The following is a 26,925-nucleotide window of genomic DNA, read 5'->3' on the forward strand; positions in this document are numbered from 1 at the left end:
ATAATGATGACCGATAGAGGAGAGAATGAAGCTCAAGTGATGAAGTGCGGAGAGACGAATGTTCCGGTGGTACTGACTGACCTGAGGAGGCGACAGCGGCTGCCTCACTTGGTGCAACCACATACCTTACGGTTCTTCCAGTCGCCCTCGATGCAAACTCGTCGTGGCCACTGCTGCATCACCGTTCCGTCGTACTGCATCGGAAGGAGAAATAAATGTGTGGAGAAGCAGGAGCGTCTGGTGTGATGCTGAGAATATCTCCGAGAGGTCCTACGTGAGACTGACGATGAAGTCAAGGGTTTAGGTATAGAGTGTGATGCTGCGCGAGGGGTTGTGTGACGGAAGCCATCACCATCGAGGCCTCCACGGTATGGTTTGGTGAGGCGTTCATGTCGATGTATACGGGAACCTAAGGGACCTGATTAAGAGAAGATGAGGCCGGGAAGCATCAACGTGAGCGGCCCGGCTTCCCTCGCCATGCTCCAAAGGGTAAGCGTGCGTCTTAGATAATCACCCGAAATCAGTTTCGTCTCTCATCCATCACTGCCCGAAACGCTCATCTTCCTGGTTGCACGTCCTTTCCTTCCGAATCATCTCATGAACTGATGGCTCAACCTCTCCCCGTCGGCCCGAGTTTGATTACATCGCTGATCCCGAATCACTGCGCATCACTCCTCAAAAGGGCGAAGACGTCGGCAGGGTGTAACTCGAGAACCCCGCAAAAGAGCCTCCTCAACCACATCTCCCAGGCCGAAATCGCCATCTGCCATTTGACCATTCACGACAGCTGTTTGAAGCTCTTCGGGCGCTGCTCCTCCTGCTCGTCACCGCGCAACTAGTCTTGGCGAGGAGAGAGCGCCATGTCAGTGCGTGCAGACTGGAAGGGAGAACAGGACGAACACCGCGTTGTTGATGGGGGGATGCTAAGCCCTGATGCGTGGCGCTAGGCCGGCCGTTCGACTCTCAAACAACCTCGAGAGATGCAGGACGAAGAAACTACCGCCCGAACATGCCTCGACTGAAATGTTTTGCGAAACAGGATTCCTATTTTGGGCCCGCCCTCTGCGTATCGATGCACCATAACAATCGCGCGTCTCAGCATAAGAGCAGCGCACGATGTCTCACCCAGCTGAATTCCCCCCATCATCCCTTTTATCGAGGTCAACATTCCCCGATACATCCCCTCAAAAGGATGGCTATTTCTCGATGGCCATGGAGAATTTCTCTTCGCATCGAGTGGTGCCCCTCCCATGACCTCGACCCAGCTGGTTTTGGGAAAGCGAGAATATTTCATCAATCGCCGTCAAGATGCATCAGCCTCTCTATGATTACCAAAACCAAGCCAGGGCCTTACACGCGGCCACTTTTCTGCTCGTTCTTCTCTTCATTTTGATCCAGCTGGTGCGAAGTCGCCAGGATGCCTACGAGATCATTGACTCGGATCCTCTTGTACCAGTGCTGAAACCGCAGAAGGCGAGTCTAGCCACGGTCGATACTGATGTGTATCTGAGGGTTCTTGTCGAGAAACACGGCCTCAAGCGGAACGTTTCCTTGTTCTCGCAGAGAGTACGAGCAGTCCCGGAGGCATCGCGGCGCCTGTCGATGACCAACATCCAGACGGTCTTTGCCGACGGCGACTTCGTATCCGTCAATTGGGACGACAAAGACTTGCCTTTGGACAAGGATGGAGACACCATCTTGCCCATCGCGACAAGCCGAGTCCCGGGAGACACCGATGCCTCTGATCTGCTGTTCGGGGTCTCGACCACCTACAAGCGGCTCGCGCACGCCAATGATTCTCTCGTTAGGGATTGGCAGCGATGGCTCACAGACGGGCGCGGTAGTTCGAACGGGGCGAGTGTCGTTGTCGCCCTTCACAACTCATCCATACGAGAGGCCTGGGAAACACACGACAAATTCAAGGACGTCGGCATCGACGCCACAGTACTGATCCTAGACGACGGTCTCGACGAGATCTCGAGGTACTTTGAATTGGTGGACATCCTCTTGGAGGTCAACAGAGCCCTTGCAGATGACGGACAAACCAAGAAGTATCTCGGCCTCATCGACGATGACATATTCTTCCCGACCCCGGGACAACTGCTCTCCGAGCTCTCCGAGTTCGACGCCCAGGAACCCTACTACGTCGGCCTCCCCAGCGAGCGCGCGGACTGGTCCGTCGAAGACGACACGGCAGTAACCCACGGCGGCGGCGCCGTCTTCCTCACCCCACCAGCAGCCGCCATCGTATCCGCCCTCCCGTGCCTCTCCCCCGGCAGGCCGCCCTTCGCGAACACGACGACCTGGGACAGCGCGCTGCACGAGTGCGTGACGAAGCACGCCTCGGACGCGCTGCCCCTCCACGTCCTCTCGAGCTTCTACTCGCCGAGGGACGCCCTGTACCACATGCACGCCCCGGCCTACGACCAGGGCATCTCCCCGCTGGTCCTGCGGCACGCGCAGTCGCGCCACCGGCTCGAGGCCGGCAGGGCGCACCTCGTGACGTCGGCGTGCGGCGAGGCGTGCTTCCTGCAGCGGTTCCGGTTCGCGGACGACTGGGTGCTCGTCAACGGCTACTCGCTCACGCATTACGGGGACGGGTTCGAGGTGGTGCCGATGGCGAGCAGCGCGGTGCTCCAGGGCGCGTTGCAGTACGGGCTGCAGGCGGAGCTGCCCCTCGGCGAGGGCATCGTGCTGGACGAGAGGGGGGAGGACCAGAAGGAGATTGTGACGTGGAGGGGGGTGAGGAGTGTGTGGTCGTTCTTGGACGCCGTGGTGGGGGATGACGGGGAGGTTTGGCAGGTGTATGTGAAGAAAGGGGGGGCGAGGGAGGTGGATGATGAGGAACATGAAGAAGATATTATGGACTCTGTGATTGTCTTGATCTGGGAGTCGTGATGAAGTTTATCGGAAAATTGTTCGAAATCATTCTTTAGAATCTCCATTTTAAGATCAATAAAAAAAATTATATCTTATATTCAGAATACCGGCAGTATTCAAAAACCGGCAAACTATCCGGAGGTCTAAGACGATAGTGATGTCCTCAATCGTGAGTATTCGCAGATGACCGCATTCAGAAAAGAAAACCCGGATGGGGGCCATCAAGACCGCAGCGTCTTGCGGAGTTTATGCAATCAACACATTCAAGAGATCCGAAGAGGCTCACAAATGCTCCAACTCGAAACCTAGCGATGATCCTGCTCGTGGAAAATTTCCGCAGAGATAATTATTTCTGTTACAACAGAACTCGCATCAAACAAGCAGGGTGAACAGGCTCAGGGACACGCGTGGATAAGAAGAAAGAAAGAACGTGGTATAAATTGGAGAAACAAGAAGGCAGAGGTTCCTTCGCTGCATCTTCATCTCGAACTTGGAGCCGTTGGCTTTACACTGAGGCACCGTCTACAACCTGTGTTTGTTTTCTCCTTTTGATTGACGTTGGATAGTGGGTGTAAACAATAACAAATTCGAAAAGTCTCCAAATTAACCCTGAAGTTGGGATCATATGAGATATTGCAAGACAACCAAGGCAGAAGTGAGAATGACGGGGATCCGGACGACATGGGACACCCGACGCTGCCCGGCGGGGCCTCCGCATGCGGAGACCCACCATCGGCCACGGCCCCGCTTCAACCAGCCACCGAGGTCCCAGCCACAGAAGTCCGAAATCCGGACCATCAAGCCGGACCCAAAGAGACCAGCCAGGCACCGACAAGACGCCACCTCGTGGAAAATGCAACGGCTCAACGCTACGAGCCTAGGTAACGCTAGTCAGCACGCATCGTCAGACCTGTCAACTCAACTTTGAGTTGGGGGCGCTAGACGTCGCAACGTTGCGCAAACAGTCATCGCACACACGTCACTTTGACGGGGCGGCAGGCGTGGAAGAAACGGTTGAGGTCGGGTGACGGGAGGCGTTGAGGCTGGGGTGTGGAGGCTTTGTGAAGGTCGGACAGCTCAGAAGCGCGACATGCAACGGCCCGGGAGGAGGGGCGGGGAGGGTGGGAAAGAGAGCTGCGCGCAATCGCGGATGATTTGCATTTGACGACGGGAATCCCGATCGCGATGGCGCCCAGTCGGACCGGGGGGGCTTCGTCTTGTTTGAAAGTGTGGTTGGTTGGTTGATGATTGTCGTGTCGTTGAGGGGGCTCCTGCTGTGGTCACCGCCGATTCGGATCGGTGAGGGAATGCCGTGAGAGGACGGAGGTCGACCGGTGAGGGCGGGCAGGGTTCATGGATGGAGGGTTCGGCATTGAGATGGCAGATTTGGGTGGCAGATTGGGTATCCGCCGCAAGCGCGTGCGTTGTGCGGTCGCTGTGTTTGTTTTGGTGATTTGTGGTGATGCTAGAGCAGAAGCGCCTTGGAAGTTGGAGGAGAAAGGGAAAGAACCCAGGACAGGGTTGTCGCGTAGCATGGGATTGCGATAGTCGATACCTTGGGAGGCTGAAAACCGTGGAGAATAACATCTTCGCGGGCTGGTCTTTGCAAGTTGGCAATAGGCTTCATGGGTGCAGCATGCTGCATGTGATGCCTGATCAATCATCGTCGTCGTTGGTGGCGGCGTGTGATCCCTTCGTGGGTATGCCCGGAACTGGAAATACTGTTAGTGTTAGTCGACTCCGGCATCCCACGCTGGAAGTGCCAGGTTCCAAGCAGAAAGTGAGATGTGATGTGGTGATAGGGAAGATAGCGTGTGGTGAGAAGAAGTTGGTTGGATGCTGTTGTTGAATGAATTTTGCGGCGTATCCCTGATAGTGCCAGTCAAGACTTGACCAGGTGCCAACGAATTGACCTTGTCGACTGCATCGATGGTCTGCATTGAATCGGGAGAAGAAGAAGAGGCAGCAAAAGCATCTTGGCACGGATAATGTTCCCAGCCAATGGCCAGGTGCAATTCGATTGAGGACGGACCGAAGCGAAGATGTAACGAAACGAGCTTATCTAATCTGATCAGCATGAGCACCTCGGGAAGCGTTGCACTTTGCCAAATTCTTTCAAACGGACGACGCCTCGGGTTGCCCTTGGACTTTTCATATTTTCTATATCCGCCGTAGCCTGTCCCTGAAAGCGCACGGCCGTTGGGTCCGGTGGATCATCGTAGTTGTTGGTGGAATGAGAGAGGCCTTCTTGATATCTTTAGAAAGTCTTAGGAGCAGCTTCAATCGCGCAAGAGTGGCCTTCTAGACAGACCCATGTGCCCGCCAGATGTGCGTCTGCCATCTGCCATCTGGTTACGGATGTCCTCCGAGTTCCTGGGCTGCATGTTGCATGGTGCATCTGCATCTGCACCTGCACGTTGCAGCCAGTGCCTTGGATCGCCTCCGGCACACCCTCTGGATCTCACCGTCCCGTCAGGTACAGAGTGCCATCGGAACGACTGCCAGTGATATTGTTTGGATTTGTAATGGATTCATTGCTGAAATGCTTACCGCTGTTCAAATCGAGACATTGAACTGCAGACCCAATTGCTCAGAGTGATGATGTTTATCACAGTTTGAGGACGGTCAAAACGCCGCAGAGTGGAGTTGAGTCAGGAATGTTGCCCCATCTCAATCCATCTCAATCGGCACGGACTTGGCCTTTTTTCACAGTGAAGAGAAGAATCCCGGGTCCTTGACCTTGAAATGCCCCAGCTGCGCTGCCAGCACGAGCAAGGGAGTCCCACAACATCTGCCAGTGAACCACCCGCAAGCCTCGTGTTCTTGATTTCTCATGCTTTTCATCGCATGCTGACTGGCAGAACCATTTTCAAGCCCGTCATCGTCAAGCAACTGTTGTGGCTCCCGCACCACACCTTCACTAGCGTCCTGCCGCCTGCGCCGCACCCCAGCAGCTTTCCCGTCTCTCAATCGAGACAGCCCGATCGCCAATTGGAAACCAAACAATCGCGACAACAGACCATCATTACCGTCATCTCTACTCGGTAGAATACGCTCTCCATCGCGCACCGTACTGTCCCAACACCGCAGCTGCAGCATTGACAAGGTTCTCGTTCCGTTCCGACAAGCCAGTGCCGCACTAGAGAAGGAGGGCAGCCTTCAATCACACCCCCGACCACGACGACTCGACAAGCCACCCCACCAACAAGTCTCTCCTCGCATCTGCGGTAGTGTACTGGTCCTGTGTCAAGCGTCCCCTCCAAAGAGTCCACAGTCCACAGTCCACTCACACACTACCCGGCCTTCCCTGCTTCTCCGTCTTGTTTCTGGCCCGTCACTTCCTTCTTCCTGCCGTCTTGGGCTACTGCCACCGGCATCGGTTGGTGAACAGTCATGAGCCTAAGAAGACCCTCCGGCCACAAAAGCAAACCAAAGGCGCCTTTCCCTCCCGACCCTGACGCCGATACGGTTGCTTTGGCTCTTGAACCAATCCCTCTTGCTCCTGCAGACGCAGACCCTCCCACGCACGACAGCCCTGCCAGGCCACCCGCTGATGCCTCGAGCTCTGCATCCTCTTCGTCTCTCCATCAAGAAACCGCAGACGACCCATATAACACAACCCACCACCCACGATCCAACCCGTCTCTTCGAAGCCGTCCTTCAGCCCTCTCGTACGCTTCGAGCGCCGCCGAACATGCTGACGATACCTCCGATCCCACCCAAGACCCTTCCTCCCCGAATCTAAACGACGGCGCCATGCCTCCGAAACCCTCCCTCCTGCGCTCCGCGCGCGACGATGCTCCGTCATACGGCGCCGTCTCCCAAGACCCGAGCCGCAGTGTGTCGCCCACTGGCAGTGACTCTATGATGGGCAACGCACATCCCCTCCGCTACGTATCCGATACCACCAGATCAGCCTCGTCAAAGTACTCCGCCGCCTCCAGGCAGAGCTCACGCTTGTCCGAAGATCTCGACGCAGCCGCCCTGGTCACCGGCCTCGATGGGCGCTTCGGCGTAACCCAAGCGCCGGTAACGTCTAACATGCTGGAGGACGCCAAGTCAGACGCGCCTGACGACGAGGTGGACTACGACGACTATACCGGCAGCGAGCCTGAGGAGGATCCCGTGGACAATTCGCCTCACGAAGTGGTGCGCGCATCCGTACCACCGACAGACAACATCACCCTGTCTATAAACACTCCAAGAATGTGGATACTCTCTGTTTTGTTTTCCGTGCTTGGTTCTTCGACAAACTTGTTCTTCTCTTTACGATACCCCAGTGTTGCTATTACCCCGGTCATTGCCTTGCTGTTGGTCCATCCCCTCGGTCTGATGTGGGATTACTTCCTCAAGTTCCCGAGCGACCCCCATGAGGAGTTTGTGGACGGCGTTCTCCAGCCAGACGCAGACGGCGCACCGCACCCGAAGAGGCGCTTGACTCGACTGCGCAGGTGGCTCGCACAAGGACGGTGGAACGAGAAGGAGCACACCTGCGTCTATGTGAGCAGCAATGTGTCTTTCGGTTTTGCCTTTGCCACGGACGTCATTGTCGAACAGTCCAAATTCTACAACCAAGAGGCAACGATCACCTACCAACTGCTTCTGATCCTTTCGACTCAGATTCTCGGGTACGCCTTTGCAGGCCTCACCCGCCGTTTTCTGGTGCGGCCCAGCGGTATGATCTGGCCCGGTACCTTGATGTCGGCTGCCATGTTTGGCACTCTACACAAGGAGGAGAACAGGATCGCAGACGGCTGGAGGATATCGAGGTGGAAGTTCTTCTACCTCGTCTGGCTGGGCGCCTTTGCTTTCTACTTTTTGCCCGGCCTCCTGATGCCGTGCCTGAGTTACTTCAACGTCATCACCTGGTTTGCGCCCAAGAACGTCGTCGTGGCTAACTTGTTTGGTGTCGTTTCTGGCCTCGGTCTGTTCCCTCTGACTTTCGACTGGGCGCAAATCACATACATTGGCTCGCCCCTCTTGGTGCCTTTCTGGGCCGCAATGAATGTCATTGGTGGCCTTGTAATTGTAATGTGGCTCGTTGCCCCGATCGCCTACTACGCCAGCCTCTTCTACTCGTCGTACATGCCCATCTTGTCGTCGTCCGTCTTTGACAACCAGGGCAAGGTTTACGAGGTCAGCAAAATCTTGACGAAAGACTTCCTCTTCGACAGAGAGGCCTACAGCAAGTACAGCCGCGTCTTCTTGCCCATCACCTACGTGTTGAGCTACGGCGTGCAATTTGCCGCCTTGGCCGCGTTGTTGACCCACACGTTTTGCTGGCATGGCAAAGAGATCTGGCAAACGTGGAAGACGGCACTCCAGGAAGCTCGCGATGAGGGACAAGCAGTCTACCAGCCTGTTTCGGGCGGACCTGAGAATCTCAGGCCCCAGCGATCTTTCAGCAGCAGCCGCGGTGGCCTTTCAAGGTCATCTTCTCAAGCCGACCTTCTGTTCCGGGAAGACGTACACTGCCGACTGATGAAGCGATACAAGGACGCGCCCTTGTCTTGGTACATGATGACGTTTGTGACGATGCTGGCGGTCGGCATGTTCGTGGTTGAGTAGTGAGTTCTGCCCTCCGATCCTGAAGACTTGGTCTAACCATCACAGCTACCCCATCCATCTCCCGTGGTACGGCTTGCTTCTTGCATTGGGCATCTGCGCCGTCTTTTTCATCCCGAACGGCATCATCATGGCCGTCACAAATCAGCACAGCAGCATCTACCTCATCTGCCAGCTCGTTTGTGGCGTTGTGTTCCCGGGGCGTCCGATCGCAAACATGGTGTTTGTGACGTATGGGTACATCTCGTCGGCCCAGGGCATCAAGTTTGCGTCCGACCTCAAGCTGGGCCACTACATGAAGATCCCTCCGCGCATCATGTTCTCGGTCCAGATGGTCGCGACAATCGTGTCGTCCCTCACACAGATCGGCGTGCTCAACTGGATGTTCGCCAACGTCAGCGGCATCTGCACCTCGGAGGCCGTCAACGGCTTCACGTGCCCGATCGCGCGTGTGCACTTCAACGGCTCCATTCTCTGGGGTGTCGTCGGCCCGGGCGAGTTCTTCGGCCCGAACGCGACCTACCGCGGGCTCGTCTGGTGCTTCCTCGTTGGCGCCATCATGCCGATCCCTCTGTGGCTCTACAGCCGCAAGAGGAAGCACAGCATCGTGCGCAAGATCAACCTCCCCGTCGTCTTCGGCTCCATGGCCTGGATTCCCCCCGCGACGGGGCTCAACTTTTCGGTGTGGGCAGTAGTGTGCTACGTGTTCAACTACCTGGTCAAGAGGAGGAAGAGCGCCTGGTGGGCCAAGTACACGATGACCATGAGCGCGGCGCTGGACTCGGGTCTGGCGTTCGGCATCGTCGTCGTGTTCTTCGGCTTCATCTACCCGGGCCATATGAAGGGCTTCAAGTGGTGGGGGACCGAGGTCTACAAGGAGGGCTGCGACTGGCAGGCCTGCTCGTACAACACAGTCCCCGAGGGGTCGCATTTCGGTCCTGATAAGTGGTGATTTATGGATGCATATGGGAAATATGACTGAAATGACACGAATTTATGGAAAAAGAATATTTCGGTAACGATGGCATGGCGAAGCAAGCATAATTGGAGAGGGCACGACTTGGTTCCAAAAGCATGGGATGGATAAGAGGCGGAGTTTTGAGTTGCTTGGTCATTTGTGTTGGGCATTTAGAGGTCATAGAGGGGATACTTTTGCATTGCGGAATTGATATCAGGCCAGACTCAAACTGGACACTATGGAACTTTACTTCCTTATCTCTTACAATATCATGAGCCGCGTCTGAGTCAGAGAGAGCTGCCTGAGTTTTGAATCTTAGAAGACTAACACTCAAGCAAGGGTTTGAGAATTTGGCCTCAGTTCCCCGCAAAATGGCGAAGACGAGCTTCTGATTGCTTCCAGAGCGGTGGTTGGCGGGTTCGCGTCTGACCTTCTCGAAGAGGAAAAGAGGGCGCCGCACATCCTTCCGTCAGAGAGCTAGTGCGGTTGGCTCTGTATGGAGAGGACGGGAAAGATAAAAGAGAGGTTGTTGAAGGTCTGAGACTTTGTTGGATGAGGCAATATTTTGATCCAGCGATTTCAGGTTTCGATTGCATCTCACAACGGCTTCATTAGCACGACCATCTCAACTCACGTAGCAGTCAAACTCAGTTAGGACTACACAACGTGCCCGGTTCATCTCAAAACCCCACCCGCATCAAATTCCTCATCCACAGACGAGGAACTGTCTGCCTCACAAGAACAAAACCAAGACATTCTCATTCAAATATCGAACCTCTGTTTTGGCCAAAAATGTCACCCAAGACAACATCAGCCTCCCACCTCCCCACGACCCTCCGCTCCGCGACCCACCCCATCCTCCTCCGCACCCTCTCGCCCTCCGACGCCCCCGCCGTCTCCGCCGTGCTCTCGGACCCGGACAACACGCGACACGACCCGCACGCCTCGGCCATTTCGCCCGAAGTCGCGGTCAAAGTCGTGGAGCGGATGCGGGAGAGCGCGGGCGTGCCGAGCGTTCTGGACGCCGAGACGGGGAAGGTCGTGAGTGGCCCGGGGCGTGTGAATCTTGTCGTGGTCTACCTCGATACCGATGCTGAGGATTCCGATGGGAGGGTGATTGGGTTTGGGGGGTTTGGAGGGATTAACGAGACGGAGGGGAAGGTGAGGGTTGGCGATGTGGGAGTCATGATTGATAAAGAGTTCCGCGGCAGGGGGTTCGCTGTCGAGGCGATGCGGTTGGCGGTCGAGTGGGCGTTTAGGGGCGTGGAGGAGGGCGGGTTGCAGCTGGATCGGGTCTCGGCGACGATGAGGGAGGAGAATGTGGCTATGGTGAGGCTCGTTGAGGGGAGGCTTGGGTGGGAGGGGGTTAGGAGGGGTGGTGAGGTGTTTTTTGAGGTTACGGAGGAGACGTGGAGGAAGTGAGCGTGTTGTGCGCTGGCAAGGGGATTGGGATGTTGATGCTTGGTTGGGATTTTGTTGTGATGGTGATGGGTGTTGATGAGATGAGGCTTTCTTGCGGGTAAGGGGTGAAAGCCAATTGCGTTTCAAAGGCGGGAGCTCACGTATATGGCGAGAAGCAATCCCAGCCAGAGAGCAAGAAGACACTGGTATTGTTTATGAAGGTTTGATGTGTATGGTTGGTCGTGATGTAGTATAAATGTTGGACAGGCTTCAGGTCGTACACTTAAATGTATCTTGAGCTCGCAGAAGATGAACATCGCCAATGAACAGTGAGTACTCTCAAACGCATGGGAGGATTTGTTGCCAGCCATCAGTTCGGGCCGCGGTTAGAAAAGGTATCCAGACGTTCCCTCAAAGGTCCATCGTGTCCAGCTTGGCCGGTATCGATTGTCTTGCTAATACTGCACAAGCAGCGTTATGAGATGTGCTCTACTGCGGAAGACGCTGTGCTGTTGATTCCAAACTGAGGTGCGGACAGGGGGATATCGAAACCACTATAAAAGAATAACCCAGGTGCATTTGATACAATTACTTCAGGACGAGACTATATCCTTGCCGTGTAGCCTTGCAATCAGGCCTGAGCGAATACTTTCGTTCACAATGACCTCGAGATTCCGTCCATGTGACGGGAGAGTTTCGAGGGCGCTCAGCTGAGCTGTTATGTGAATATGAGACGGTATGCTCTCACGGGGACGACGATGTCGGGCGAGGGTGAGCGAGAAAAGACAAACGTGGACACATTTCAGCGTAAGCCTCAGTGAATGTCCACAAATCGCATTACCATGTCTTTCGTCACAATAGTGGATAGGTACCGTGATCGCGAATTTCGGTTTCCTCCGAAATCCCATGGAGTCACAGACACAATGTGCTATTTAAAGGGGTACGAAATCGTTCCAGATATCAGCAAGCTGCGACAGTATGAATGATAGGGAAACTTGCTGTAAAACAGTGCCGTCAGATGGGTGGTCTGAAAGTAGCCAATTACGGGAAACATGTCTCTCCGTGAGGAGAGGCCTTTCCATGGACTTTCCAGACATGAACCTCATCTCATGTCTACTCGAAGACGAGAGGGCCAGTACGTTTGTGGGGAAAGTTGTTCCTATGATGAATACGCAAAGAATACTGCGCCGACGAAGATGAAGACCAGGGAATTGCAGCGGTACATACGCCAGGCCAATCGCCGTTGGTGTGCTCAACAATGAACAGGGAGGAGATGTAGATCCTCAACGTTACGTGCACACCGACTGGCGGTTCTGGCGATGTGTCTTGGCAGCATTCTGCCGTGTGATGGTAGAGGGAGGAAAAACGGCCAGATTGACAACCGCGGACTCGAATTTATTAAGTCATTTGCGGGAAGTCCATCGAACGGGGCTGACCGTTGACCCGAAAGCGTATGTCGACGTAACATCGCCCAAGCACATGTACGAGGCGATCACGGAGCCAGCAAATTGGTCTTTTGGAACTCGTCATCTCGAATAGCCGCATCTTTGCCTTGAGTATTGTAAGTAGTGCCTGCTGCTTCGAGAACTTTTTATACCCTCGGAGTCTTATGGTGGTGGTGTTGATGCGGTGGACGGTCACTACCTACAGACCGACCTTGATGTGAAGTAAGTTATGTCATCTGATCTATGCAGATATGTTTCCTTGACAACTTCATGCGCATTTCGTGTTCATCTGAACGTGACGGTCTGCCGCGGACGATTCGGACGGAAAGTACGTAGCTATAATTGAAGAGAAGTTGCCAATGAAACTCCCATTGTCTTGTCATAACGTTACAGCTCCGTTTGCCCTTGAGATGAGTTCCCTCTGTTCTATCGTTCGGGTTCCTGTGGCTAAACAACCACAGGCAGTCTATTTCATCTTCAAGTCACCAAGTCTATGTATGTCCTCTATCAATCCAAGCACTTTAGATCTAGACAATCAGAATGCCCAACACAACTTTTCAATATCCATCCCATATCGCTCCCCTAAACAGTATAATCCAGCTTCTTATCCCCCAGAACCCCCCAAAACTCCTCCACGAGCTCCTTCTGCCCGCTCGGCGCCCCGCGGACGGCGAGATACACCCTCTCGTCCACGGCGGGCTCCCACACCCCCGGGTTCCCGCCCGCCATCAGCCCGCCCGCCTCGTTGAGGATGCACCAGCCCGCGCAGACGTCCCACGCCCAGCACCCGCCCTCCCAGTACGCGTCCAGCTGGCCCGCGGCCACGGCGGCGAGGTTCAGCGCCGCGGACCCGAGCGCGCGCATGCTGTGGACCATGGCGCCGCCGGTCTCCTTGGTCGCGGCGAGCTTGCGGAACGTCTCGGCCTTGAGGTCGAAGTTGGGCCCGTCGCGGGTGGAGCCCCACTCGCAGGCGAGCAGGGCGCTGTCGAGGCCGCGGAGGGGGACGGGGTTGGCGGCGAGGGGCAGGCGGCGGGGTTCGCCGCCCGCGCGGCGCATGTAGGCGCCTTTCGACTTGACGGCGGTGAACCAGAGGTCCTGGAAGGGGTTGTAGATGACGCCGACGACGGGGACGTGGTCGACGGCGAGGCCGAGGGAGATGCAGGCGTCCGGGAAGGAGTGGACGAAGTTTGTGGTGCCGTCGATGGGGTCGACGACGAAGGTGGGCTCGGGGCCGAGGCGGGTTCCCTTGGTGTAGGTTTCCTCGCCCATGAAGGCGATGGAGGGGTAGGAGGAGCGGAGGCGGGTTGAGACCATCTTCTCGACGGCCTGGTCTGTTTCGGTTACGATGTCGACGGCTGGGAGGAGGGGATTGATCAGCTGAGATGTTGGTAGGGAGCCGAGGGGGAGGTGCACGAACAGTTGAGCTTAATTCCCTGGTCGATTGATGATGGGTTCGCGGCCATGATCATCTTGCCCGCCTCGGTCGCGACCTCGACGAGGGTGTCGTGGATCTCCTGGAGGTTGAGGTCCGCCATGTTTGCCGCTCTCGTTGTCGTGTCTTGCGTACAATGATCCGATTGTAGAAATCAGCTGCGTCTGTTCGCGATGTCGGCTTTTGTTTTGTAGGCGTGCAATTCGTCTCTGTCGATCAGTATTTTTTGGGGTTCAAGTTGAGCTTTGGAGGGGTAGAGGGGAAGGTCAAGGAGGAATGATGGCGGGGTTTGGAGAATGAGGTCACGGCGTGCGGGAAGTGTGGGGAACTGGAACAGGCGGCCCCGGTTCTCAATTTCTGGCCGGGGGTCTTCCAGAAATCCATCCATCCACTAGACCCCGGCTCGCGGGCGGTTGTCAGGTCAGACTTCTCGGGAGGGGTGAGCTTGGCGGGCGTTCGGATCAGGCGGGCAGACCGAAAGGATGGACCAATCGTCATCCGCGGACGGAGCATGCGATAGACTCAAGTCGAGCGACGAGCGAGCGGCACAGACGCCTCTTCTGACATCGTGGTCTGATCGATTTGCGGACCCGTCAATTTGCGTCGGCGTCCACGGGTTTACCTACCGGGTGGGATGCCGGGAACGATGTTGAAAGCTCTGCATCAGGGCAAGACATTTCAAGGTGAGGCCGGGTTGTCGATCGCGACTTGTTGTATGAATTTATTGTTCTCGCGAGAAGAAAAATGAGATGAAGAAAGAGTGAGACCCAACGCCGTGGATTCGCATGAAAACCATATCGCACATCCTCTCCGTGACACAAACCTTGCCCAACCCGTCTCCCTGGCCCGCTTTCCTTACATCATACGTATCGTCGCATGAGCCCAGCGACAAGCCGCCTTGCTTTATTCTTCGCCTCGCCGTATGAACTAGTCTGCCATGTTTCTGTTTCCCATTCGGACCCTTCTAGAGACCGCAATTTCTACTCGTGCCAAATGACTGTTGCAGCGCAATCTGAGGTCCCGCCGACCCGCCGCCTCATACGTTCTCCCGGAAAATCGACCTCCGCTCTGTCGGACTCTCGCCGTTGTCCTTTGGCTGTTGCTGGTGTTGTGGCTGTTGCTGTTGCGGCGCGGTATCGACCATGGGTCTCGGACTCACGCCTCGCATGCTGATGTTGCTCGGCTCCGCATCGTCGTCGAACGGATTCCTGCCTCCCTTGGGCACGTTGAGCTCGTCGCCAGGCCGGCTCAGGCTGCGGCCCCGCGGCTCGTCGTGGGCGCCCGGGGTAGCGGCCAGGTTCATGCTGTAGCTGTTGTCGCCGCCAGCGCGGGTGGCGCCGCCGTGGTAGCCCAGTTCTTGCTCCTCATAGTTGCCGTAGGGGCCGTAGGTCTCAGCCTCGTGGCCGACTCGGGTATCCCAGGCCTCGTCAGGGTCGAGAGGGCCGAAGCCGCGGCGGGCGGTGCCACCTGAGGGCGCCTCGTACGCTCCGGCGGCGGAGCGGTTATTGCGGTTCTTGAAGCCGCTGATCTTGTCGTTGATCCAGCCGACGATGCCGCTCGGAGCAGGCCGCGGGGGTCCGTAAGACGGTGGATCGGATTTTCGGAACGGTATGTAGGAGGAGAGGGACGGCGGCGGAAGCTGTTAGCAGCTGGTTAGCAGGGTCAAGCGATGCGATGCCATGCGACATTGGTGAAATCTTGCGATAGCTGAATAACGATGGTTGGGAGAAGGGGGAGTTCGACGTACGCCTAGTCTGCGGGCGCGCAGCTGAGTGAAGATGACCCAACCAATTGCGGCAACGATGAGGATGACCAGGATGGCGATGACGATGCCTCCAGCGGCGTTGACCATGACTGCGATTCAATTGCGACGAGCGTTCGTCGTCTGCCTGGAGATGTTGAATCGACACGAGACTATTTCTCAGTGGGTGGTGGAAAGTGAAGTTATCCGGCTGGGGATGGAAGTCCGGTTCATGAAGTCGCAGTTCTGTACTGTGGCCGGATCTGTGGCTGTGGCATGCGCGGACGAGGAAGCGACGGACAATGAGGAAAAGCGCGCGCAAGCGACTGCTGTACTGTGAGGGAGGAGGATTGCCTAGCTAGGTAGCTAAGGTAGACAAGGCGGAAAAGGGCAAGGTAAGATGATTGAAAGAGCAGAACGCAAAGCCCGGCGAAACCTTGTTTGGCGAAGGAGGTGAGGCGGTGCGCAAGGCCAGGTCAGCACTCGAGCTTTCCCGTCAGCCGTTTCCTTGGTATTTTTTTCTTTCTTTCTCAGGTAGTTCGAGGTGACGGAAGTTGGTTGGTGAGTAAGTTGGAGGTAAGCTGTGGTGGTGGTGGTACGAAGAGCAGATAGGCTGAAGCGCAAATCGAGGCAAGCTCGGACGGGCTGTGTTCTGCACCTCCGTCTTTCACAGCGGAGAGGGATTGGTTCCAAGGTTGAAGGTATTGGGCAGCTGCCAATTACAGAGGCCCGTTTCCTCTAGCTCCGCGGATTCCGTCACCAGTTTGCTGCAACTTCTGCATGGGAAAGTACAAGTATTACCGAGTGCCTCCAGCAATTAGGCTCCCCCTCAAGCGAAGGCAGGCTCCAGGTTTTCCCGCACCTCCTCCTCCACACTGAGAGGTGAGCTTGGCCAACACCCTGCTCAGGTGCTTCTTAAGTGGATTACTAAGACATTCATTGCCCAATCATGCCGCGACCGTCCACTGAAGATCCGGGAACGGGGGCCGCGCGCGGGCGGGTGCTGGTGCTAGGACGGCGCACATTCCAGTCCGTTGAGCACCGACGGACGGGAGTGCATTCGTCGTTGACACTGGAAGTCCAAGTTCTCCCGTCCTCTCAGAGCCAACTCCAAAAGTCCGGCACCACGTTCCGGGGAACCGGACCTGGCAGGACGCACGGTGAGGACCTCAAGACCTCGACCGGGTTTCGCTCTACCACCATGTCCGTGAACCTCGTCCGCCGAAATTCCACGTTTCTGGAGGGAACCAACCAGTTTTCGAAGCTCTATCGTTATTCAATTTCATTGAATGGTGCTGGTCCTGGCGCTCAACTGTTGGCAGCACCTTAGGATCATTAGGGACTGATCTGCTCAACTGCTCTAAACAATATATGTGCTTCAATGATGCACGATGCCAGCAACTTGATGCCGTTGACAGGAAAACTCCATCCAGGCAGAAGATTTGCCCACTCAACGCCTCTGATATCACCACGCTTGAGTAGGAGTTGCGCTTTGGGAGGGTTTTGACAGCTATCAATTGCGGCCTTGGCTCTGCCACACGAGCAATACCCGCAGAGATCATCCTACCGCCCCTGTCACTGAAACCTAGCGCCGCCGACAATGACTGACTGACACTCGACACATCTTGTTGCGGTTAGCGCCTTGGCGAGCGTCTTCTTCCAATTGGGATATCATTAATAGTCTATCGACCTCGTCTCATGCCAGAATCACGAATGCCCGAAATGCAACCAAGAAGGCCTGTTCTCTTGGGGTATCAAGGAAAACACTGGTCCCAGAGCCCGCCGCTCTTTGCGAACTTCTGGCTGTTGAGGAACGCATCCAGCGTACACCGTCCCAAGTCGTCCGCGCCGCATCCCACAAGCGGGACGACCCTGTCGTTGACGAGAATACGAACCAGCTCCTCGTCCGACCCGCATCTCATCTTTTCCACGTACATGCGCGCTGCAAAGGGTACCGTCCAGCTTGCCGTGAAGCCCTTGGCATCCTGCACCGACGTCCGGCTCGTCTTATTGAGCGGCGCCGTGTCGTTGTAGAGGCCGAGCGCGCCGTAGATGCTCATCATGTCGTTGTCGTGGCTGAAGTCGGCGTAGAGCACCTTGTCAAGGGGGAAAGTATTCCGGTCGGCGTCGAGGGTCGAGTTCGTCGACGTGTGGTCCTCGACGGGCTTCTTCGCCAGACGGGCGAGGAGCTCGTTGGTGAAGCCGACACCCTGCGTGGGGCCAAGTGGGTTGCCAGCGTTGAAGCCGTAGTACTTGCCCAGGGTCTCGTAGTACTCCAGGTCCTTCCACTCATCCAACGTGATGAGGTCGCAGAACTGCGACTGCGTCCCGTTCACCACAGTGTTGAACGGGCACAACTGCATAAAGCTGATGGCATCCTCGGGAGTGAAGTTGACGCCGGGCAGGTTTGAGTTGAGACGCGTGACGATGGGGGCTGTGAAGGTCTCGCGCCAAGTAAACTGGGCGTCATCTCCAACCTTGGAGAAGCTGCCCGACTCGAATGCCGTGCACAAGCTGTGGTCCAGCGTGTTGTTGTAGCCCGTCTCCTCGGGGATGATCATGAGTAGCGAGTTGAGTCCTCCGTTGGGTCCGCTATGACCATCGTTAATCTTGGCTCCAAAGAAGCCCGCTGTCCAGTTAAGACCCGATTCAATAACACGGCTCTGGCCGGAAGATCTCGTGAAGGGATCGTTGCCGGCGGCAAGGCCTTGATAGCGCTTGTAAAAGGCTTCGCCCGAGTCGACCATCTGCCTCTGGCCGAACTCGGTGAGCTCGTCAGCGCCGAGGGTGTACTGGTAGTCTTTGATGAATTCGTAGCCCTTGCCGTATTGAGTGACTCTCTGGTGAATGCGGTCGACGAGATCCTTGTAGAGGGCCGTCTTTCCGGCAGTGGGGTCACGAGCACCGTGACGAGACAGCACCTGTGCGAAGGAGATCTCGCAGCCCTTGGGCGTAGCGGGACTGATGTCGGACGGCACCGAGAAGAAGGGGGAGTACTGGCCCCATAGTTGCTGGATAGAGTCAGCACCGTCACCGGGCGCCTGGCCGCTGACGAGACTAAGTGACGGCGTTAGCAATAGACTCTCACCAAGAATGAGTCGAATCAAGAACTCACCTGAACCCAAGAGCCAGAGAGAGAAGGGTAGCAAAAACCATGGCGGCAATTACGAGAATGAAAAGTCGACGTTTCTGGTCAGGCCAGTAGGTCTCACGATGGTCGTCGTTCGGCTCAACACCATCCCTGGCCTCGTCGTCCGGAATCGAGTCGTACTTATACGCCTTACCGAAGAGAAGGCCTCTCACGGACCTGTAGGCCGAGGTGGCGACGTCGGAGACTCGACCCATCGCGGCAGATAGGCGGCAATTGCAGGTGCCAGACAGACAGGAGAAAATTGAGATTAGATTGCCCAGGTGGCTCCCCGGATCAGTGAGCTTGCGTACGACGTTGGTCCGCACTCTGCAGGATCCCCTGGTTGGCTCTGACAGGGGTCTTCTCCTGCGTGCGTGGGATGCAATGTGGATGGAGAGGTTATCGGGCTAAGAAATGCGATGTCGTCTCGTGTTCCTCCTGGCCGAAAGTGTGCAGAAATGCCTGCTGCGTATGTGGTTTGGAAACAAATAGGCAGTGGTGCGGCGGTGTTTTTTCAGGTGACGCGGTCCGGGTCAACCCCTGGGATTCCTGGGCATTTCAGACCATTCAAAAGTGGCCGGTGTTTGATGATGGACGTTGTTGGCTGTGCAACCTCCTTGTAGCGATACCGAGTTTCAACTTTTTAGGATTGTACAGACTTCCCAGTCGTCGTTTGGAGTGTTCCAGTCGCCGCCGGTCGGAGCGTCCCGTGGAGGAGGTGGGAAGGTCGGGCGGACATTAGGCCCAAACACGGGTAGGCGCGGCGTTTCTTTGGAACGGTCACGTGGGTCGATGCGACCCTGGAATTGGAGCACTGAACAAGCTTTTGGATCGCCTCGCGGCCTCCTCCTGGCCCCTGCCTGTGACTCCACCCCCAAAATACCGCACTGGGGCGCGGCTCTTTCCTTCCCACATCTTCATGCCGTTTAACCCAGGCCAAGCTTTGTTGGAAGACCTGGGTGGCTGGCTGATTCGAATTGCTCCAGTGCCTCATTACCTAGTCTAATCCGACTCAGTTCATATGGCTGTCATGTCAGACAAGACCTACGACTTTCCGACTTGACGTTCATCAGGTCCGGATGAGGCACGAGGTAGCCTTTCGACTTCAATCAGGTCGCCTGTTGATTCTACCGCCCTTTTCTGGTCTAGAAAGACCGCGAAGGCAGCGAGTGCAGCAAAGCTTTCTCATCAGAAAGAGTTGATACTTTTCTTCCCAAACCAACACTGTGAGCATTACGTTCATCATATTGCTCGTTGATATCTCACAATTCAGCTTTGGCTCTTTTGCAAACACGATTTCCGGCTAATACTCCACCTACTCTGTAACTTATGGTTGAAAATTGACACTTTATCTCAATGCGGGAGGCCCTCAACTCACAATGCCGGAAGGCGTTTGCTGCCGGCAGGGCGCCCGCATCATTCTCCTCAAACACACTGTATCATTTCTGTTGGTTATCTTCACCTAAACTGGTATGTTCGGAAACCCCAGGAGAAAAGTAGTCAGAGACAGAAACAGCAAAACAGTACGGAAGGTTTCTTAACACTCTCGACTTGCAAGGTTTCCATCCGGGAACCTATTCTTTTGTTCTTCTCTAGACAAATCTAGGCTGGGTTGTCTCTCACTGCTGCTCTCGTTTGCGTTTCTGGGTGCCTTTGTCTGTGTCTGGAGACGACTACGAACCCAGGTGTGTAGCCGTGAAAGGTTCAGGCAGCCGAAAAGAGCCTGACAGGTTGGACAGTAATACCCTTCTCAAGAAAATCTAAGCTGTCAAGTTTCTCTCCATTTCTTCTCTTCATCATCTTCTTGGTTTCCACGTCAACCTCTGCCTCGCTTGCTCGTAAGATCGTCACGGCACTTTTATCCACATACATTGGGTTGGACCATACAATGGCGCCTGTGCAATCTAAGACCCAGACCGGTCTTGGCAATCGGAATCTGCTGGACAAGATTGACAAGCTTCGCGAGCTTGGAATTTCCAAACAAGTTGCCCTTCCTCAGGTAATTGCTTTGCACCTCATTGGTTCGACAGTCTTGCTGATCCGTAACGCTCCAAGCTCGTGGTCGTTGGAGACCAGTCGTCGGGCAAGTCAAGTGTTCTCGAGAGCTTGACCGGGTACTACTTCCCTCGATCGGTCGGATTGTGCACCCGTCATGCCACCGAAATCATCTGCCGTCGCGAACCGTCCTCAAGCATCGTCGTCACCATTCATCCATTCGATGCCTCGACTGAGAGGGCCAATCTCGCCAAGGATTTCAGACACGTACTTCAGGATTTGAAGGGAGAAGAGTTCGCCGAAGTTCTTCGGGAAGTGAGTGCGAACACTTCTCTATATTTTGGAGTTCATACTGATCACATCGGCAGGCATCGGTGGTCATGGGGTTGAAGTCAACCACTGATGGCTCTTCCGAAGGTGCCGCATTCACCAAAGACATTCTGCGAGTTGAAATTTGCGGCCCAGAGGAGGAGCACTTAACCATCATTGATGTTCCTGGTACGTCGCGCGAAATGTCTCGGGTGAAATCATGGAAACCCAAGCTTCTCTTTCCTTCTTGAGGTCATCCTCATCAACCCATCTGTTCCTCTTATTACTTCAGCGTCTCATACTGAACGCACATCCATGAATGCTGCGTTTTCTTATGTTCGGAGACTAATAGATAACCTTAGGAATCTTTGAGAACGCACAGGAAGGCTTCTCGACTTCCAGAGATGTTGAACTGGTCAAGTCCATGGTCAAAGATTACATCAAGGATTCCCGGACCATGTGAGTCGCCTCGCTTTGGCAGAATCGAATCTACAATTAGCTAATAGGCACACAGCATTCTTGCCGTGATCCCGTGCAATGTGGACGTCGCAACGCAAACCATTCTCACCTACGCTGCCGAGGCAGACCCCGAAGGCAAGCGCACTCTGGGCGTCCTCACGAAGCCCGATCTGGTCACCGAGAACGCCACGCGAGAGGCAGTCATGGACCTCATTAGGGGCAAGCGGCGTGACCTGAAGCTGGGATATTACGTCGTCAAGAACCGCGGCGCCGATGACACCTCTTCCAGTAAGGAAGACAGGGACTGGCAGGAGCAGCTCTTCTTCGGAGCGGAGCCTTGGTCGAGACTCGACAAGTCTCGTCTTGGAATCCCTGCCCTTCGCACTCGTCTGAAGGAGCTCCTCATGGACCGCACCAAGTCTGAGTTTCCCAAGGTCCGACGCGAGATCAACGAGCGCCTCGCCGAGGCGAAGAACCAGCTCGGAGCTCTCGGTCAGCCCAGAAGCACCGCTGACGAGCAGAGAGCGTTCCTCGGCAAGATTGTCAGCCGGTTCACTGACCTCAAGAACTTCGGTTTGGACGCCTACTACACGGGCGACCCTTTGTTCGACAAGCATTCCGATCTCAGACTCGCGACGCGAATCCGGGAGGCCAACACGGCGTTCTCATCCATGTTCTTCAAGAACGCCCACACTCGCCAATTCGAAGACCCTATCTCTACCAAGAACTCGGACGGCGAGAAAAAAGAGGCAACTGACAAGCTGGAGTTCCAGGACGAGGAGGATGATGCCACTAGAGACGATCTATACAAGCTCGCGTTCTCCATCCCAAAAGATGAATTCGATGAACTCGACGGTGTATTGTCAGAGGCTTGTAAATGCGCTTTGCCTGGAACCGACAGCATTATGCAGCATCTCGAGAAGCTGTACCTTGCCTCTCGAGGATACGAAATGGGTACCGTGAGTAGTCAAATAGTGCCACCATCCCGCGGTTTAGTATAAGAACTGACACGAAATTCAGTTCAGCAGCCACATGCTTCCCACTGCTTTCAAGGAGCAGTCCAAGAAGTGGGAGGCTACCACGCTGGCCCACGTGAGCAACGTCATTCTCATCGTTCACCACTTCATCTTCAACGTTGTGAAGGAGGCCTGCGGCGATGCTCAAGTCCGCGATGCCCTCTGGTCTTCCATTCTCGAAGACCTCCTCAAGCGGTACCAGATCGCCATGGACCAAGCCAGACTGCTCATCTATGTTGAGCGCGAGGGACGCTCAATCACTTACAATCCGGCTTTCGACCGAGCTCTAAACCAAGTCAAGACGGTCAGATCTGCGAGCAAGTACCAGGACTCCAAGGTCACGGTTCAGAACGGCGAGGAGACTCTCGAGTGCGTCATGTGGAAGGACCTCAAGAGAGAAACAACCGATGCCGAGGGTCTCAGCGAGACTTGCTGCACCATCCACGATGTCCTGAAGAGCTACTACGATATCGCCAGCGCCCGGTTCTCCGACATGATCTGCACGCAGGTCGTCGATTACTTTCTTCTCGGTGCCGAGGACAGCCCTCTTGGAGTCCTGTCCCCTAACCGCATCTTCAGCATGTCGAATGAGCAGCTGGATATGGTGGCGGGAGAAGACGCGGTCAGCAAGGCTCTTCGCGAGATGTTGAAGAACGACATCAAGCTTTTTGAGGAGGGGAAGAAGATATTGCGGGCTTGAGTCTTTTGGAGCGTGTGTAGTAGGGCTTGATTCGTCGTCATAGATGCCATAGTACGTATCCCTGTGAATGAGGGATTCCACTGATTGTCCGTTGTCAACATCGCATGGAAAGTCACCGGCATTGATATAATATGAATGCTCATTGACCATTGAGCAGTGAAGAAGATGAACATGGTCGTGCATTTCAGTGAGCCTGATATCTTCAACAGCCTTCAAAAAGTGTCCTGCGGGTGTCAGAGCATCGGCGCCTCCGGGCAAGAACCGGCTCAACTCCAATCTCCCTCATCAACAATCTCATGCCCAGCCTCGGAAGCCCGCAACATCTCCCCCACCGTCCACGGCTTATATACGTAGCCAGGCGGCATGTTGGTATTCGCAAACGAAGCGCCCGCGATGAGGTGGTTGACGCATCTGCCGTAATTATCCACAGCATATTGCTCAGGGTCATGCCGGAACACCCAGTCGCCGACCGCGCGTCCGACCAGCTTCGGGTTCTTGGCCACGGCCTCCCAGTCCGTCTTGTGGTACTTTTCGCTGATCTTGAAGCACATCTTCTGCGCACAGACAACTCTCTCGAATCTGTCGAGTCTGTTATCTTCTGGACCGTCTGGATGCCTGAAGTGGAAGGTGCTCCTTACCTGAGGCGACTGTGGACCCTCGCTCCCAAGGGGACGTCGGCTTTCCCAGACAACTGCAGACACGCGGCCAGAGACAAGGCATCTTCGATGCCCATAGTAGCGCCGCTTCCCGAAGTCGGGAGGAACGGATGGGCCGCATCTCCTATCTGCACCACCCGGCCAGCGGGGGACGCCCAGCTCGTCTGGGGGTCGCGGAACATGAGTCTCCAGTCCACGATGTTCTTTGTTGGCGTTGCCTTGACGAGCTCGGTGACCACCGGCGTCCATCCCTCAACATGAGGTAGGGCGTCTGCCACCGTTGCCGTCCCCATGATGGGGTCATCTGCGGGCCGTTCGTCCTAGCAAGTTGTCAAGTTAGCAGCTACTTGGGAGGTTATGAATGGACGTTGTCAAACCTTGTGCGTCATCAACCAGCACACATCATCTTCCAACTTCCCAATCAGAATGTGAGCGCCAGGACCGATATGCAGAGAAACTCGACGATCAAACCCCTCAAACTCTCGCGCGAGAACCGGGTTGCTCTCAAGCACAGGCTTGACTGGGAAACTCGCCCTATAAATGGCAAGCCCGGTGCTCACCGGCCGGTCATTGCTGCCGACCACCAACAACCGAGACTTCGACCCGATCCCGTCCGCGGCGACGACCAGGTCAGCCGTCATCGTGGAGCCGTCGGCGAGGCGCACGCCCCCATGCTCCTCTGTCTCGAAGTACTCCACCGCCGCGGTCGAGAGCTTGATCGGGATACCCAGGTCTGTTGCGTACCTATGTAGGAGTGCGTGGAAGACCAGTCTGTTCAGGGGAATAGAGGGCAGGTCCGGGTCTCCGATTGGAAAGATTCCGATCGGGGTGCCGTCGTACTTTTTGTAGTGGTTGAAGGCGGGCCATGCGGTCTTCTTCATCTCTTCGACAAAGCCAGGCCACTGGTTCATGGTGTGGAGTACCGGGGACTGGACGCCTACCAGATCGCCTGGGGAGTTTTGTCAATCACGTTGTGGTCTTTGTGGAAGGGTCTCACCGGAGAGGGAAAGGTATTTCTTGCTTACCGAAGTCGTCAAAGTCGGGGCGTCTTTCGATGATTTGGACTTTGTGGCCTTTTCGGGTGGCCTCAATGCCGAAGGAGAGTCCAGCTAAACCGCCACCGACAACGAGAACAGAGATGCCACTCTGTGGCCACTGGCTGAAGGCAGTTTTGAGGTCGTCGATTACCCACATGGTGTAAGTAAAGCTGAGTGTACGTATTGGTGGTTGTGATGAGGACCGAGTTTCGTGGTTGATACTCAAATCCAGAAGCCATAACTGGACTGGCTCTACGTATTTATACAACTCCAATATCGACCATTTGCCAGCCTGATTCTTTGACTCCTCGACTGGAGACCAAAAGACCGAGTATCTACTCCGATGAATGCGAGGGGGAGCCTCATCTGCAGGCATAGAGGTCGGCTGCATCTCTCGAAGGCACCTCGAATAGCCTCATGATTGGTACATGCTAGATCCGAAGGTGGTGATCCTCCATCAGACTCCATGTGTGCTCCATTAATTTCAACCAAGTCTACGTCGACTACGAGTTATCTTCTCAATTCCGATTATTCTCACCCTTCTCCGAAGACGTTTGAACGGAAATCGGATTACGCAGCCACCGGCCCCCAGGTCCCATCAGCGGGCAGGAAAGGACTTCAGAAAACAACCGGAAGGTCGGGATGCGCGAAATGTTGAGGGATTTACATATCAAGAGGCTTCCATGGCCCCAGCCTTACTTCAACACGGCGAAGTCGAAGACGCGAGCGCGCGATCTCGGAGACGGGTATAAGCTGACATGACCGTACCCGACCAAGACCCCCGGCCGGTGAACTCGGGACGCATACCCGAGAACCAAAGTAGAAGTGGGTGTACTCCGTCTGACGCGCGATTCTAGACTTTACAAATATGTCATTTCAAATCGTTATGATAACGTTAAGCCTGGTCAATAGTGAGGGTGAGCGCGGAAGGACATAGCTACCTCATAGGCCATGGAGTAGCGTCGTCGAATTCACCGAAGCATCCATGAAAATGCCGAGTTGGGGATTACCGATGCTTACTTGATATCAAAGTAATCCATACTTGAATACAAAAAGCTTTGATTAATAATGAACGGCTTTTAGAGCCTGGTGGTGTTGTGCTGGATCACCAGGCCGGCTGGCCAGAGGCGACGGTAGGTTTGACTTCCGGGAAGCGAGGATTGATGAGGCTCAAGGCATTCAGAGGAACGCAGAATACGCATGCAACTTTTGCCACAAATAAGAGTTCCTAAAGTTTGAGAATATCATCTCTGGCTATTCTAGCCCAGGGACGTTCAAGATCAGAGCTGCACGAGAGGCTATTGATGTAAATACTGAACGGTTCGATGTTCATTAAACATGTCAAAAAAGCAGAAATATAAAATCCAATTACGTGTTTTTACTAGTGACGTGTTTTATGAAAATTTTCTGATCCTCCGTGTCGAAAGACTTCCCAAATCCAACCACGACATGTCGTTGATTTTGACTCTACGTAGAAGAGAAATTGTTAGTGCAAATTTCACACCCACCTACTCACTCACATCCACACACTTAGGACTATTAGACCCTATACCGCTTAACTAGTATAAGCACTAACTTAATAAATCTACTTATAGATTCCTACCTAAATATAGCTTATTTATATTAAGTATATATACCCTCCTTTTTTTTAGTATTTAGACTAACTTAGCCCCTTTTAGCTAGTTATATATTAATTAATATTTAATATACTATATTACTAGCTATAACTATTACTTAATAGTTATAAGCTTAAGTAATTTCTAGTAATAAACTCTTCCTATATATATTATATAATATATTATTTAAGTTATTAATTAATAGATCTAATATAGTAAAGCTTATTATAGCTTTAATATTTAATTTAACTAAATAATATAATTAGTAATTATAAATAATATGAAATAATAAAGATATTAGAGATTATCTAAGCGTTTTTTAGTATATTTAATATAATTTATATTAAATAGATAATTAATAACTTTATATATTAAAATAAATAAAAGCTTTATATTATAATAAAAATAAATCTCTTATATATTATAAGATTATTAAGATCTTAATATAAATATAAGATATTATTAAAATAGATACTTTAAAGTATTTTTTTAATTAAAATAAGAAAATAATTTATTAATTTTATATCTAAATAGTTAATATAAGTTTTAATATTAATATAAATAATAAGCTAACTCTCTAAAGCT

The 26,925-nt window shown here is 54.2% G+C and overlaps 8 protein-coding genes across 8 annotated transcripts; 4 read left to right on the forward strand and 4 right to left on the reverse strand.

Annotated features, from left to right (window-relative positions):
- Nucleotides 1-1,308: 1,308 nt before the first annotated feature.
- Nucleotides 1,309-2,898, forward strand: CkaCkLH20_12218 (uncharacterized protein; the record flags this gene model as incomplete). Its single annotated transcript, XM_038894931.1, has 1 exon — nt 1,309-2,898. The coding sequence occupies one exon, from the start codon at nt 1,309-1,311 to the stop codon at nt 2,896-2,898; it is 1,590 nt and encodes a 529-aa protein (XP_038739832.1).
- A 3,375-nt stretch (nt 2,899-6,273) lies between these two features.
- On the forward strand, nt 6,274-9,397 carry CkaCkLH20_12219 (uncharacterized protein; the record flags this gene model as incomplete). The annotated part of the gene is made up of 2 exons (XM_038894932.1): nt 6,274-8,447; nt 8,494-9,397. 2 exons carry the CDS (start codon nt 6,274-6,276, stop codon nt 9,395-9,397), a joined length of 3,078 nt encoding a protein of 1,025 aa, XP_038739833.1.
- A 798-nt stretch (nt 9,398-10,195) lies between these two features.
- On the forward strand, nt 10,196-10,825 carry CkaCkLH20_12220 (acetyltransferase; the record flags this gene model as incomplete). Its single annotated transcript, XM_038894933.1, has 1 exon — nt 10,196-10,825. The coding sequence occupies one exon, from the start codon at nt 10,196-10,198 to the stop codon at nt 10,823-10,825; it is 630 nt and encodes a 209-aa protein (XP_038739834.1).
- A 2,006-nt stretch (nt 10,826-12,831) lies between these two features.
- On the reverse strand, nt 12,832-13,784 carry CkaCkLH20_12221 (inositol monophosphatase; the record flags this gene model as incomplete). Its single annotated transcript, XM_038894934.1, has 2 exons — nt 12,832-13,604; nt 13,667-13,784. 2 exons carry the CDS (start codon nt 13,782-13,784, stop codon nt 12,832-12,834), a joined length of 891 nt encoding a protein of 296 aa, XP_038739835.1.
- A 933-nt stretch (nt 13,785-14,717) lies between these two features.
- On the reverse strand, nt 14,718-15,533 carry CkaCkLH20_12222 (uncharacterized protein; the record flags this gene model as incomplete). Its single annotated transcript, XM_038894935.1, has 2 exons — nt 14,718-15,320; nt 15,429-15,533. 2 exons carry the CDS (start codon nt 15,531-15,533, stop codon nt 14,718-14,720), a joined length of 708 nt encoding a protein of 235 aa, XP_038739836.1.
- A 1,643-nt stretch (nt 15,534-17,176) lies between these two features.
- Nucleotides 17,177-18,767, reverse strand: CkaCkLH20_12223 (phytase; the record flags this gene model as incomplete). The annotated part of the gene is made up of 2 exons (XM_038894936.1): nt 17,177-18,479; nt 18,538-18,767. The coding sequence occupies 2 exons, from the start codon at nt 18,765-18,767 to the stop codon at nt 17,177-17,179; spliced, it is 1,533 nt and encodes a 510-aa protein (XP_038739837.1).
- A 1,673-nt stretch (nt 18,768-20,440) lies between these two features.
- CkaCkLH20_12224 (dynamin family protein) lies at nt 20,441-23,031 on the forward strand (the record flags this gene model as incomplete). Its single annotated transcript, XM_038894937.1, has 6 exons — nt 20,441-20,551; nt 20,608-20,862; nt 20,916-21,045; nt 21,219-21,315; nt 21,371-22,274; nt 22,336-23,031. 6 exons carry the CDS (start codon nt 20,441-20,443, stop codon nt 23,029-23,031), a joined length of 2,193 nt encoding a protein of 730 aa, XP_038739838.1.
- Nucleotides 23,032-23,297: 266 nt separating this feature from the next.
- On the reverse strand, nt 23,298-24,881 carry CkaCkLH20_12225 (uncharacterized protein; the record flags this gene model as incomplete). The annotated part of the gene is made up of 4 exons (XM_038894938.1): nt 23,298-23,610; nt 23,670-24,007; nt 24,065-24,636; nt 24,713-24,881. 4 exons carry the CDS (start codon nt 24,879-24,881, stop codon nt 23,298-23,300), a joined length of 1,392 nt encoding a protein of 463 aa, XP_038739839.1.
- Nucleotides 24,882-26,925: the final 2,044 nt, after the last annotated feature.

Source organism: Colletotrichum karsti, assembly GCF_011947395.1.
Source record: "Colletotrichum karsti strain CkLH20 chromosome Unknown Scaffold55, whole genome shotgun sequence".
NCBI classification, from domain to species: Eukaryota; Fungi; Ascomycota; class Sordariomycetes; order Glomerellales; family Glomerellaceae; genus Colletotrichum; species Colletotrichum karsti.